Source organism: Perna viridis, chromosome 5 (assembly GCF_037379345.1).
Source record: "Perna viridis isolate PV_CMFRI_1.1 ecotype Kerala chromosome 5, ASM3737934v1, whole genome shotgun sequence".
Classification (NCBI taxonomy): Eukaryota; Metazoa; Mollusca; class Bivalvia; order Mytilida; family Mytilidae; genus Perna; species Perna viridis.
Window position 1 is genome coordinate 36,531,470 of NC_142449.1, and position 14,965 is coordinate 36,546,434.

The 14,965-nt window shown below is 32.6% G+C and overlaps 1 protein-coding gene across 10 annotated transcripts in view; it reads right to left on the reverse strand.

Moving 5' to 3' along the window:
• Positions 1-14,965, reverse strand: part of LOC148617287 (uncharacterized) — a 50,835-nt gene that overhangs the window by 24,529 nt on the left and 11,341 nt on the right. For 6 of the 10 annotated variants that reach the window (XM_088584877.1, XM_088584876.1, XM_088584878.1 and 3 more), the window contains 5 exons: positions 14,284-14,388; positions 6,394-6,600; positions 4,298-4,514; positions 3,199-3,336; positions 2,536-2,807 (listed from right to left, as the gene is read on the reverse strand). In XM_088584877.1, the coding sequence (XP_088441003.1) occupies positions 2,536-2,807; positions 3,199-3,336; positions 4,298-4,514; positions 6,394-6,508 (742 nt within the window). In that variant the 5' untranslated portion in view covers positions 6,509-6,600; positions 14,284-14,388. Of the gene's footprint in view, positions 1-2,535; positions 2,808-3,198; positions 3,337-4,297; positions 4,515-6,393; positions 6,601-7,087; positions 7,304-14,283; positions 14,389-14,965 lie in introns of all 10 variants that reach the window. The other 4 variants (XM_088584883.1, XM_088584882.1, XM_088584886.1 and 1 more) reach the window with 2 other exon arrangements.

Sequence of the window (14,965 nt, forward strand, 5' to 3'; positions counted from 1 at the left end):
AAAAAACAAAAAAAAGCAGAAAACATGAGCAGAAAACACGAGCGGATGGATGGACACACGGACAGATGCCCGTCATTTCCATGTCCTCTCGGCGAAAGACAAAAATTTAATGTAAAATTTGTGAATTTCACAACAAAAGTTCTATACAATCAGTGACCATATATTACTTGTAAATATATAGTGAATTCATTTTTAATGCTGAAACAAAAAGGCAATATAAATTATTCCTAAAGGTTAAAAATGCAAATGATCAATATAGGACACACTGTAGTCAACCCCATCAAAGGCTTTTAAAATTCCTTCATCAAGACCTCCTTCCAATCTAAATAAGTCAGTTTCAGTTAAAATGTCTTACAAACACTGACTCAAAGGGCATTCACCTTGTTGACAGAATGGATCTATGTTTGGCATCAAAAGGAAATTTTTTGCCAAAAACTAAAACTAAGAAATCGGTCTTAATCTGAACCTCCTGTCATGTTTTTTAATTAATTGTAGATGTAAAACCAGCAATATATTAACTGTAATTCATATTCAAAGAAAGAACTTCTTTTACAAAAGTGAAATATTTCTAAATGGAACCCTAAGTAATAAAAAAACCTGTCTAAACCAAACTCTAAATAATTCAAAAACCTGTCTAAACCAAACTCTAAATAATCCAAAAACCTGTCTAAACCAAACACTCTTTAAAGTACTTCTCCATCTAAGAATGAGGCAAAATGTGTATAAAGTGTGGCACATGAAGGAAAAAAAATACAGAGATTTTTTTGCATTAACCAAGTATTTCTACCTGATAACACCCAGAAATAATCGTCAAAATGTTTGTAAAATTTGCCTTTTTAAGATAATGATAGGTAAAATTTAGTTGATATGAACTATGGAAAAATGGTGGGAAATTTTACCGCAATTTTTTCCTAATATAAGCAGTCAAAAAATATCTATGTCAGATGCTTCAGGATAAATTTAAATAGCTTTTCAGTTGTTTTCCAGATGTATTGATAATAATTGTGGCAAAAAAGACCAAATTGAGAAGTATGATCTGCCACCCATTGCCTGATTCTTACACAGAATGCTACTTAAATCCCTTTCTATCTGTTTCAATGTATTTTGAACCTTGGTAAGCCTAAAGGAGACTTAACACAAAAATTTCATTTTTTAAACGTTTGTATTTATAAAAACTATAGTATGTTTAAATACGAGTATAACAAACGTTTTCTCATCAGGTTAGCGCTAAATAAAGTTAGAATGATTTATTTGTGTTATCACGACAACCTAATTAATATGCATAAATGAAAACCAGAAGTAACACCCACTTACCATATATGAAAGTGCTACGTCATTGGTTCTCAATCTCCATTTGGGTGCATTGAAAATGTATACACATGCCAGCAAAAATTCATAAATCATCAAAAAAGTCTGATAACTGTGTTAAGAAAGTAAGAAGATTAAGTTCTTCTCGTTTTCTGTCAGCTTTCCATTTTTGTTCGGTATACATCCCCGTGTGGCGAAAACACAACTTTGCACACTATTTTTAGGACTTGAACAGGAGGGTGCAAATAAAATAGTGACACTCTGTGTATCTTTCTTTATTTGCCGCTGGGTTATATCAATTAACAGGCCCTGAAGACTTAATTATGGCCAAGAGAAATCATGAGCGGCCTCTTTAATCTTTACATGGTTCAGCGCCTCGTGACACAGGTCTTGATGTCAGTGTATGACTTCGATAATTGAAATATAATTGCATCTTTTTTGTCTTACGAATATTGAAATAAAACAATTTACATGGAGAATTTTACACAATGCACAAATTATAATAGGCGACCCTAGGTGAGTTTAAGGGAGCTTTTCTGGTACAAACAATACTTTTTTTACAGGTCAGTTAAAATATTTATAGGAGTAATGTTCCATAAATAGAAGTGAAATCAATATTTTCATTGAAGATCGAGATCAGAACAGTTAAAATCTTAGAATGTGAAATTTATTTATTTTATATAAAAAGTCCAATCAAACATGACAGAACATAATGAAATATTTCTATGTAATCTTTGAAAAGAAGTGGTATTGTCTCTCTGTGGATTCTAGTCTTCACACTTGCAATAGTTAAATATTTCTGTCATTGTTTGTCATTTTCTTCTCAAAGTTGTTTAAAATTGATACAACTGTAAGTATATATTTGCTGACAAACCAAAACTTTCAAAACTTTCAATGTTTTCACTCTCAGTTGTAGAAATCATGTAAAGAGTGCAGAAGCCCCACACATTTCAACCACTTGATCCATGAATTGAGAACCAATGATGTAGCATGGGCAAGTGACCACATGGCTAATTAAATTTTGTATGGTTTGGGTCATCATCGGTTTTGAATCAATTTATCTTCAATTAAACGATGTAAGTGACTATAGGATTTTTAAGATATATATTAGGTGTAATAATTCAAATAAACCAAAAAAAAGTCATGTCTTCTTTAACCGAACCAATTTTAAATTAAAAAAACGGCTTTGGTTTGGACAGGTTTCACTGTAATAAACGACATAATTACCTGGGGAAGACGCTATGAGTGTTGAACACTTAGAAAAGTTGGTTTTAGGACAGCCATAACCATAAAAAATCCCCTGTTGACAAGCAGGGTCATCACAGATATGCTTCTGAGTTGCACCATCTATCTTTGTTAAATTAAGCAAGTGTTGGTATTGGTCAGCTAAAGCAAACTTTTCTGCAACATTCTTAGAAAATAGAGATCGCCAATAATCAGATATAATTCCCTGCCTCCAAAAATCATCTATCACATGCGTTGAGGCATACCACCCTAACCTGTAAAACAGTACATATTACAATTACTTCAGACTTAATCAATACAGAAATCTATGGATTTAGTTTATGCTGCAAACTGATTATTTGCAGAACCTTATTTTTTGTAATTTTAAGTGTCACTTCAATTTTGTTTTATTAAATTTGTATCTTACAGTCTCTAGATATTCTAATAAAAAGACTTATTGTGGCAATTCATTTTTCTTGCTTGAGAAATTTGCTTAAAAGTGTGAAATTAACAACAAAAAATCACGTGCAAAAATAAGTTGTTTGAAATTTTAGCCTAAAACGTAAACGAAAACTACAACCGGTACTTAAAATCACAAACTATCTATGAAGTATAATAAACAAGCATTTAATTCAGTTAAAGAATTTGGATACAGACTAAAATTACCTCCCCTTGGGACCAAGAAATCCCACATTCTGTATTCTCCCTGTTCCAGTCAATACTGATGTATCATATCCATTCAGAACTGGCACTTCAAGATTTACCATAGAAACTGGTAACATTGCCCTATTCTTTTCATTTTCCCTAAAAAAAATATTTTCATAAAGGTACATGGCTACTTAAGTTAAGTAGCAATATAAAAAAAATCAAACAGGGGTTGATCCAAGCATGTCAAAACCCACCAGATCACTATTATTACTTATATTCAGAAGTCTTTGTTTTTCTTGTGATTGTAGATTTTTTTATAGGAAAAAACTATTCTGTACATGCATACAAACATATTTCTATGCAAGAGTAATCGTTCCTGATGTGGTTGAGAGTGAGAGAATGCACTATTTTCTCTGAATGAAGGTCTAAATGCAGATAGGACTATAGTTACATAAAATTTGTAGCAAAAATTGAAAAGGCATGGTTTTTTCAGTGGGTATTCTGCACCATAAAGCACCTCGACCATTGGCAGTATCTGAATTTTATTTGGTTTGGTACATAAAATTAAAAAATACAGTGAAAACTGTCCAAACCAACCCCTGAATAATCCAAAACCTGTCTAAACCAAACCCTGAATACTCCAAAACCTGTCTAAACCAAACCATGAATACTCCAAAAAACTTCTAAACCAAACCCTGAATACTCGAAAACCTGCCTAAACCAAACCATGAATACACCAAAAACTGTCTAAACTGAACCATGAATACTCCAAAACCTGTCTAAACCAAACCTGAATAATCCGAAAACTGTCTAAACCAAACCCTGAATAATTCAAAACATGTCTAAACTGAACCATGAAAACTCCAAAACCTGTCTAAACCAAATCCTGAATAATTCAAAACCTGTTTAATCAGGATAAATTAAAAGTTACTTAACATCAATATCAATGTATTTGAACCTGGGTAAACTTAACACCTGTCTAAACTGAAAGGGGTTTTGTTTAGACCGGTTTCACTGTAATGCCAATTACAATGTACATTTAAGAATATATTCTCTCTGAAAGTTTCAGTTTTCACATAAAAATTGTCTCTGCTCTAGTTTTAACATGCCACCTTACCCCTCTCCATTGAAAGGGTCTAGTCTTCTCAGCACAGTTGAGGTGTTGAAAGATCCGCCTCTCTGATAATTGATTTCTATATGGCTGTATCCAATGATTTCTTCCAGTAATGTTTTTATAATATAGTTTGTTATATTTTGTGTGATTCTGTCACCACCCTCTAGAATTATGGGAACACTAGATCCATAATGATAAAGCTGTTTCACTCTAGGCACATCTGAAATGAAAAAGAAAACAATATGAACAAGATGTTGCATGTTACATTATTTGGGCTACAATACCCTCACTCGCCAATTTCCATCCCACCTGGCAAGGTAAGACAAGTATAAATCATGCAGATGTAATTTACCAAATATTTTAAGCATTCCCTCCAATTGAAGCTGAGAAATCTTAACAGAAAAATGATTGTAATGTAGCCACCACTCGAATCATACGAGTAGAATGTGATACTATGCAGCCATGTTTTGACATTGGATGTCAATTTTCTGCTTAAAAAAGCTCTCATGTAGAATTGTTAGCAGATTCTCAAAAGTATCAATGCTAAAAATTTTAAAGAAGAGGCTCCAAGGATCTAGTTGCTCATCTGGGTCTCATACATCTATTTCAACAAAAAAATTCTTATAAGTCATAACAATAGAGTTATGAAAAAAAAATGACACTACAATTATCTCCCAAAGATTATTGTAATAAAAAAATGAATTGTTTCAGAGGAAAAGATTTCAGTAAAATGAAAAGGGACGACAAGAACAGCGCCACTCACATGGACTTCTAACTGTCTATATGACTAAGTAGCAGTTGATCTATCTCATGTGAGCTCTCATCAAGACAAAATCAATTTGCAACAGAACAGATAAGACTTTCATGTAGAATTAGAATATAAAATGCCTGATATCAAGTTTTCTTAATACTGTATTAAAAAATAGCAAGAAAATACTGTCAACCAGCCATTCTTTACAGGTGATTAACTTATTGTAATTTATGGAGGAAAAACAAACTATGAAAATAAATCACAACAAATTAGTTGCTTCATTATAAGATATTCAATAGGCAGAGTGTAAGTTGTGAAAATAAATAGCACCAAAATTAAGATGATATCTTGAAATGTGAAAATCAGTATCCATACATGTAACAAGAATAGATATGGTGTATATATCAAAGAAACAACAACTCCACTATGATGAAAATGTTAGCCCAATGGCCACCCATTGGTCTTCAATGAATGAAGAGGAAAGTATTATACCACAGGGCAGGCTGTAGCTGGCCCCATTATACACAGGTACAGTTGGTTTTAAAATATAGAATTATACTGCACACATCTTCTAATGTTGTCTAAGGGCATATGAAATACCACGAATCATGTCTAAAGCAAATCTTGTACGAAGCAATATTTGTCAAAATCTCTAGCTGCAATGAAGTTTCAATAATATCCTTTAAACAAGGAATTATCAAGGGAACCAATATTCTAGTGGAAATCAAAAGAATGCAATCCAGGGACTAAGACCAGACATTAAAAACAGACATACACAAAACAAAGAACATAAACAAACAAAAATAATACATAAAAAAGTAACAAAAGTAAATGAGCAACTCAGACTCTACTAAAAACTGGAAGCATGAATCAGGTGCACTGGTAGGGTATTATTGCCCTCTGCTTTTCTAGAAACACCAGGCATCATTTGAATTTGGAATGATTTTTGATTAAAGAAAATCAGTAAAACAAATTATTTATAAACCCACCCTACTGAGGTGTTAGTTATGCCGTCATGACTAATGGGGGGGGGGGGGGGGGCTAGGTTAGTAAGTTTTCCTTGCCTTTTGTTATCCAACTAACTTTATCCCTTAGCCAAATTGGCATGACTAACCCCACTTAGTAAGCGTTATTTTTACAAATGATTTTTTTTGTCACTTTCTAATTTCCAAAAATATACCAAAATCAATAAATATCTTGTTTTTAAACAAATCACGAGAAGTTGAGTTGTGCATACAAAATAATACAAGCAGATAGCTGAAAGGATGAACTCAAGTGTGTTTGAATACTGGCAGATAGACAGAGTCAGACTGGATGAACTCAACTGTGTTTTTTGTGTATACTATACCTGGTTTATTGCAGAAACATTTCTGAAGACATCCATGTGTAAGATCTGTATAAAGACTGAGTATTAGAGTAGTTGTCAGGAATGTTTTCACTGTGCCTTGAGAATCGAGTCCCATATTTCCTAATCTCCATGTCAAATTCTGGGATTACATCCTTCCTTTGTTACATGCTTATTCAAGTCACAATTTGTTACACTACACTCTCATTTCTGAAAAAAAAATTGCATGGTAAAGAAAGTCATAACTTGTGTGTGTTAATTAAGAAATAAATAATGAAACTCCATTTGATCATTGTTTTACCACCCTCAAGCTATTTATGTTGCACTGTTTTACCCCAACTGATAGAGAGGGCTTAAATAATGACAAAAATGCCCAGCCAGTGGTAAAACAATGATAAAATGGAGTTTCTGATATTTATGTTGATTCTAATAGGACTAGGTTCTTCATATTTTTGAACAGAGACAGTCTGTGTTGCATGAAATGTTGGTCATGTGTTTATCACTTTTTTTTACCATAGCTGTTGTCTAAAGAGTTTTAAAGCATGTCATATTATAATGTTCAATAACTTGATAAGAACTGACAGACAGATGGACCTGAACCTCATGGCAAATTAATGAGATTCGGCAAACTTTGCCAAAATTAAAAAAAAAAAAAAAAAAGAAATAAAAGATCAAATGAAAAATATTGCAAGATCACCTTTCGTAATGTGTGAGTCTTATGGAAATTCCATGAGAACTGACAGACCAGATGAACAGAGGCAGAAAAATGTTTTGTGCCCGAAAGTACAATAAATCTTCTGTGATGGTGCACTATCATGATATTAAATCCTTGTGATGACATATTCTTTCTTCACTTGTATAATGCAATCCTCATTAATTTTTTTCCATCAAGGATATGCCAGCTAGGACCTGCCTAAAATTCCACAGATTGATCACAGTCAACTAGTTTCAGAAAAAAAAATGCCAGACAACATATTTTTGAAATGTTAAAAACAACAGCAAGAATTCAAATTCTATACAAACCTTCAAAACAGCAATAAATTTATGCTTCCATCAATTAACAATGTTTCAAAAACAAAACAATTTAAGTCCTAATCACACTTAAACCACCAGTTCATGTACAAAGTTACAATAATTTTACCTATCATCAATTACACATGCAATAATTGAAGGAGACCCTTGCCACAATTGACAGGCAGTGTGTAAAATACAGAGGGTATAAATTTCCATTTAAATAGAACCCATCCTTCAACTTTCCTTAACTTTGAATTAAATGCAAAAAAATAGAATAACTTTATATTATTTAAAATTCAATGGTTCTCCATATGATAAAGAGTGCTCCTTCTTTCAAAAGGTTTTTTTCTCTCCAAAATCTGACAGGACTCAATATAATGGTATATGTCCTAATATCTAATAGCATTCTTCTGGCTTATTACCTGCTTTTAATGATACTAATATATGTCAAACAAGGCAATAATGGAACACAAAGTGATACCATACAATGTAATGGTGAAAAAAAGGAAGGGGTGGCAAAATGTTAAAAAAAAAACACATTTTGGATGCTGAAAATTGAACTGTTTAATGATTCAACATTCATTGAGCCTTCCTGAATTAATCATCTGGTATTACCATTGGGGATGGACAGACAGACTGACATGCATCTTTTTGGGGGGTATCATATAATACGATGACACTTTGTGTGGAGGGATATAAAAAAAAATTATTCAGGCAAATAAAAAAAAAATAAACTAAAAAAAAATCAACCACTTCCAATTCAGTATTCCATTCCAGTAAGATAAATACAGTATGCCTATTTTACAAACCACAATTGAACATAGCAACCATGAGGTTAACAGACTTATCTATAATAAACAGATTGATAACATACAAAGGTGTTGATGGGTTGTTCAGTCAAATAGGTGCATACACTGACATTTACTTAAATTGCAGAAAATGGGTTATATGTATGTGCATCTGGTAAACCGTAGGGTGTAACCTTTCAAACTATTGGTTTAGAAGGCAATCACCAAATTTGAGTTAGTTATGACAATCCACAACTTCTTTTAAATTCTTGCAAAAAAAGAAAGAAATCAAATATCTTTTTCCACTGATTTACCAAATATGCTTTTTAATCACCACTGGTATAGTCAAGCTGCAATGGAAGAGGGAAGTTTAGCATGCTGTAAAAACTAGATTTAACCAACCACTTCGGTTGAAATGCCTATACCAAGTCAGGACCATTGTGGTACCAGCTGCTCCTGTGGTGTAATATTTATTTTGCTAGATTTATATTGGACTTGACTTAATTATGAATCGGATTAGTGTTCGGTAATTTTGTTGAAATCTAAGAAATATGAAAATATGTTTTTGCCTTCAAAAATGTATGTATTTCATTGAAGTATTAATAAAAATTGAGCTTCATTAAGTACCAATAAGTACCAATAAGCATCAAAGAAATACCTATTTATCCTAACAAGCTTGGTTTAAGATTCATGTAGTTTCAGAGGAGTTACAATGACAAGCTGTCCCAGTTGTACATTTTGGAAAGTTTCTAATTACAAAAGTGCATTACTACCACAAAATTTAATGAATAAAAAATTCCTGTATGTCCTAACTACCAACAAAATTTCATAAATTTCAGTTCAGTAGTTTCTGAGAAGTTGTGCCAACAAACACGTAATGGAGAGACAGACAGACTGGACAGAAACAAATATCTCCTAGCAACATTTTTTCTCTAAAACTGAGATACATTTTTCGGGATTTTTTTAATTTTTGCATTGAGATTTAAGTATTTAAGTTATACTAAACTACATGTACTAAAATTTGGGGAGGCTTTTAATTCTGTTTCTTACAACTCATGAAAAATTTTGTATATACAGAATGTAAAGCATATAGTTAAGCTAGGAAATGTACCTCATATCAAACTGATATGAAAGTATCATTTATACAAAACATTAAGTTAACCTCTATATTTTTTGTCAAGATTAATGTGTCAAATTGCCACCATACAAGAACCACAGTCACATTACATAAGATTTATATATCAATGCACCAGTCTCATTTTTGCAATAATTCATGTTTCAGATCCATCATAAACTGTCTGTCTGTATTTTACATTTATCATTTAACTGCATATCAGTCGTAAAATAGTTTTAAGTAAAAGTTTAAGTACATTTTACCACATAAAAGTATTACAAAACTGTACTTGGGTAAAGTTCATCAAGAAAATTGGATCTTGTAACTACCAGTACATTTAGGGCTCCCAAAAATAAGTTTAGGTCCACCTTACTGCTCTGTTTCTTCCACTCCGAAATTTTGTCTGTCAATGGTCACAGAAACTGTAAGGCAGACTCAAGAAACTTTATACACATATTTGTTTTTAGGGTAAAAATGACATGGAGAGTGCAAATTGTATGTTTTGAGAAGATTCAAAAGTCGCTGTTACCATGGCAACTGATTTCAAAATGCTCCAGTTCGAAAGAAATTTGGTTTCTTGAGAGGGAACAATATGTGGAATCCAAATATTAAGTTTTCAAGTCTGTTGGGAGTCACATGAGGCCAATTTTGAGAGCCCTTCATGATTCTTCTGATCATAATCAGCACTTGTTCTGTTTTAATCTGCAAAATTATTCCAGGCAGCGATCATAGGACATTCATTGTTTTGCATGAAATTTTTCACAAATTCTACCACAAAAATGTTCTTGCCTTACCTCTCTCTGCCTTCAAATACATTTCTTGTCACTCATAATCTGAAATCTTGCAACAGCCCCATTATTGTGTCTTAAGATATAAATAACAAATCTTAAAAAGACCTACATATAATACAATGTAACATACCAATCACTAAGTTTTCCCATGGAAGCAAAGTCTGCATGGATATGTACACTTTTATAGGAAGTTGATATCAGACAGCAACCAAAATGGCCCCATCTATGTAAAGCCAAATCCTTTATCTGAAATCAATACATCTATTGGGAGCTGAGATAATTGTGTCAACCTGTGGACAGACAGACAGACAGACAGACTGAATGTTGGATGGAGAAAGTATTTCTAATCTACTACAAACTTGTTTGACTAGGGGTATAGTTATCAGGACATACACCACTTTGTACTGATACAGAACTGCAATTTTACATGTTAACGTGAAAATGTTAAAGATTCATCTAAATATAAGAGGACTTGGCACAAATTTAGCTAGATTTATCTTGGGTGTTACTTTCGCAAAAGGCTTTTCAGAAATTAACATCCCAATTTTCAAATCCTAAACATCAATAGCACAATTGTGTCCATGAATTTCCATATTTGACAAGTCATGAAAATTAATGCGCAATATTGTAGATTTGTACATGACAAACTGTTAAAATATAAAATATAAAGTTATACTGCAAGAGACAAATCCATCATGACAAAAATAAAACCTTAATACAATTTTAACACTATAAACTTTTCACACATTTAAATGAAACAAGAACATTTACTGCTTCTACAAAAACTCCAAGGACATACAGGATAACGGCAGTTAGAAGTCTAGACACAACAGCACACAGCAAGTTCAATGGGATAGAAAGTGAATCTCTTCAAAACAGTCATTCAAAACATGTCCGTCTACTTATCATTAGAAATTAAATTGTCGATATGTTTGCAGAGGTTCAAATTTACTTTAAACAGTGGAAAGTCCAAGACTTTAAATTTCAAATCAATAGTCCACTTAGGTAAACCAAAGGTCCACTATTAAGTGTCAATTAAAAGGTTACAGGTGAAAAACTGGGGGTACTAGACTATAGAGTACCAGTAATTAGATCCCCTGTTTTGTAGATGTAAGAAAAACACAGGTAGAAAAATATGACAGGAAATCAAAGTCACCACAGTATATTTTTTAAATTCAGCCAATTTTCCAATTTGTTTCAAAACAGTTAATAGTTATTACCAGAGTACATATTCTTTCCAGAATCAAAATCAATTCTATTTGACCTGTGAACAACGTAACACAGACTCATAGACACACACAGACACAGACATATAGAGACATACACACAGACACATACAGACACACCAAGACACAGAGACAAAGACACACACTAAGAGTAAAATTTTACACTATGTCCCTGTCATCTTTCAAATTTTAAAGTCAAAAGGTAAACAGGAAGTAAGTAAGACAGTAAACTGGAAAGAAGAGACCAGTTCAAGTATCTACATATTTCCTCCAATATAACAAACAGATGGATGGATTGACTGACAAACAAGGTGACTGCAAATACCAATGAAGTGACACATATGTATGAAGAAAGAAGATCCAAAAGTGTATGGGTAGACAGTATGGAAATATTAAATTAAAAAAAAAATAAGATAAATAGTTCCTATAAACCTTTAAAAGAACTTCAAAGAAGGGCTAAAATAACATTCATTCCACAAAACATTTTATTTTGTGATTGTATGTAGTACGAAGCATTATGCAGTACAACATAGTTATTCCATACATGTACTTAAAATTCAGCTTAAATTCTATTTTATGGTTCATTTGCCTTTTATACAACATGCTGAACAATACCTTTTTATCAAGACTAATGATATAATGCTGAAATCACTTTATACTTATCAAAATGAAATAGATTTATTAGCATAGCTTAGAATACCCTGAACAGTTCAGCCCTTTTCACTAAGCAGTCAATTTGATTGTGTTTTCTTTTTAACCTTGGGAACCTATCCAGTATAAGTCCATCAAACAATTGTTGTGAGTTCTCTACCATTTCACCTCTTCAAATATTGTAAAGGAAGGAGGAAGTCTTTTTTCTAAAATTATATTTTATTTTCAACACTTTCAAAAAGATCTTGCAAAAAAGTTTTTTAAGCTTATATTCAAATATGGTATACAACCAGGGGAAGATACAGGCAGGGTGTGGCGGGCATGGGTTCTCCCCTACAATTTGCATAGCATGGGTTGTCAGGGGTAGATTTAGGTAGTTTTAGGTTGACACTTTAATTTCTTGTTAATTTTACCACAGAAGATATCGACATTGCCAAAAGGATATCTACATTGCACACACTCTAGAAGAAAATTTCAAAAACTTCAAGAAATTTTTAGTGTGCGCCCTTCGTAATCTAAAATCCTGGATCTGCCCCTGACAACAAAGGTCAAAAGAACCCATTTAACCAACCATGCTAAAATACTCAATTAAACATAGGATGATGTACTCAAAAATGTAACCACATGTTTGTGACAAAACAACCCCCTATAGGTTTTTATTGGATTACAAAATCTTATAGTTGCCATATTATTTTAACCCAAATATTTTATTCCTGTCCATAATCATAGGTTATTTCAACATGGGTTGGCAAAAAACATGCATTTCTTATATCTTAAGCCATGCCATGGTTTGGGGGAAATGTTACATCTATCAATGCAAATATGGGCAGCCACAAATAATTTTTTTAAACCATTAACAGATCTACCCCAGATAGAACTACAAAATGTACTTATGATCATCTGCAACTTTTACGAGTGGACAGATGGGAAAGCTAATTACTACAGGCCTCAACTGATCGTCATTGGAGCCCTAATAACTTTTTGAACATCTGCAGACTGATGTAGGACAGACAGACAGAAAAGTTGATTAATATAAGCTCCAGCTTAAAGTCGTGGGTCTGAAATAACTCCCGATACAATTGCTTTTGATCATCTGCAACCTTTACAAATAAAATTGTTAATGAGCTTTAAATTTTCATAGGCTTAATGCAATGCAAAGCATATAGCAAAGTGCCATGTAAATATGACCTTCTAGTTATTCATAAGGAATAAATATGTCCAAAGTTTAGTCAAAGATGTTAGTTCTCCAGTGTTCACAAGGATGTTTCGAACTGATGACAGGGAAAATGGAAGGACGGTAGCATTACTATATCCTTTTGGTTTAAAAAGGTTTTAAAAAAATAGGGTGGGGTACAAGAAGCCATGGATCACCTTGATCTGGCCTGACATCACAATAAACACTAGGTCTCTAATCCACCCTGCTTTAATTTAACACTTATCTTTTGTATGATAGTAATGTGCTGGTTCAGATAACTTGGTGACGAAAAATCTCAGACTAATTATGGCGTGGGAATATAAATTCAATGACATAATAGCATTATGTATTGTGCAAACATCAATAATGGTACTTTCTATATGCATGTATCATTAGATCTTATATCTGGTACTGAATAGTGGGATTTACTTCAAAAGTAGTGAAACTTCTTTATTGAAAAAAAGAATAATTATCTGAACAAATTCTTTAAACTATATTTCTTAAATAAACTGTTTGGGGAAAACCACTTTATAAAAACCACAAAAATTTTCTGCTTGTACATGCATGACAACTGATATTAGATAAATAGCAAGAGACATGGTTTTTTGTTTACAACTTCAATGGAAATTTTTTTTAAAATTGCAAAATTCTTTTGGAAAAACACTATTTTTCTATGATGTTCATTGAAAAATCAATAATTTAAAAATTATGTACAACAGACACTTTTCAAGTTGGCTCTTGTACATGTATGAAGTAAGGCCTTGATATTGGCAGTTAAATCCACATAGACACAGTTATGATAGCTTACCAACCTCCATGATTTTTTAAAAAGATCAAATCAAATCACTAACAAACTAATTTCTGGAATATTTAAACATGCTTAGGTTTTCTCTTGAAATAAAAACAGTAGGGTCATTAAGACATTGTGATGGCCTTACAATTCACTGTATCTTCACAGGTAATTTTAATTGCCAGACTGCTAATTTTGGCCTCTTTTAACAGTCTGTTTGAAAATGCCCCCAAAAAATCAATGAAATATTTACTCTGGGCTACAATGCCTAATGCAGCACTTAAAATCTGCCAAAATAAGGAAAGTCATTTGTATTCCACATACCCATTCTGTCTAGCCTCACAACTGCCAAATTTATTCTAACTTTTCAGGACTGTTTTTGTGTTATACATTCCACTTCTTTAACATCACTTTGACTCTCTCTCTTTTCTAAATTAAAAAAAAAACAAAAACAAAAACATAAGGTTTGCTGAGTTATTTAAATATCCATTTTTGAATATACTGAACATTCAAAAATCATTCCCAATATAAATCAATGCCATTTAGTCACTTAATTCATTTTCAATACCAAAATAATTCCTGCTTCTATGCTTTATAAACACCGCAGTAATCTCACCAGGGCCATATAGCATCACATTGCCCTGATGAAATATTTTTTACCAGGATGGTATCCGATAAGTCTAATACAAATGTGATGCTATAATTTTTAGATGTGAGATGCCCAACTGAAATTCAGGGGTTATCAGGATGCTACCTGTAAATCTTAAGAACTCTGTACAGACCTAATATTATAAGGCAGTTTTCTAGATTTTTTCAGGAATTGAGGTTTGCTCTGGAAAAATCCATATAAAATCAACTTTTCCACAGTCAATGACAGCTTTCCTAACAAAACAAATCCTTACAGCATATGAAGTTTTCAACTTGCCACAGGAAAGTGTAACTAAATACCTAACTTTCCCTGACCCAAATTTCACTTGCCTCCAGGTAATGGGAAATAGGAATCCTA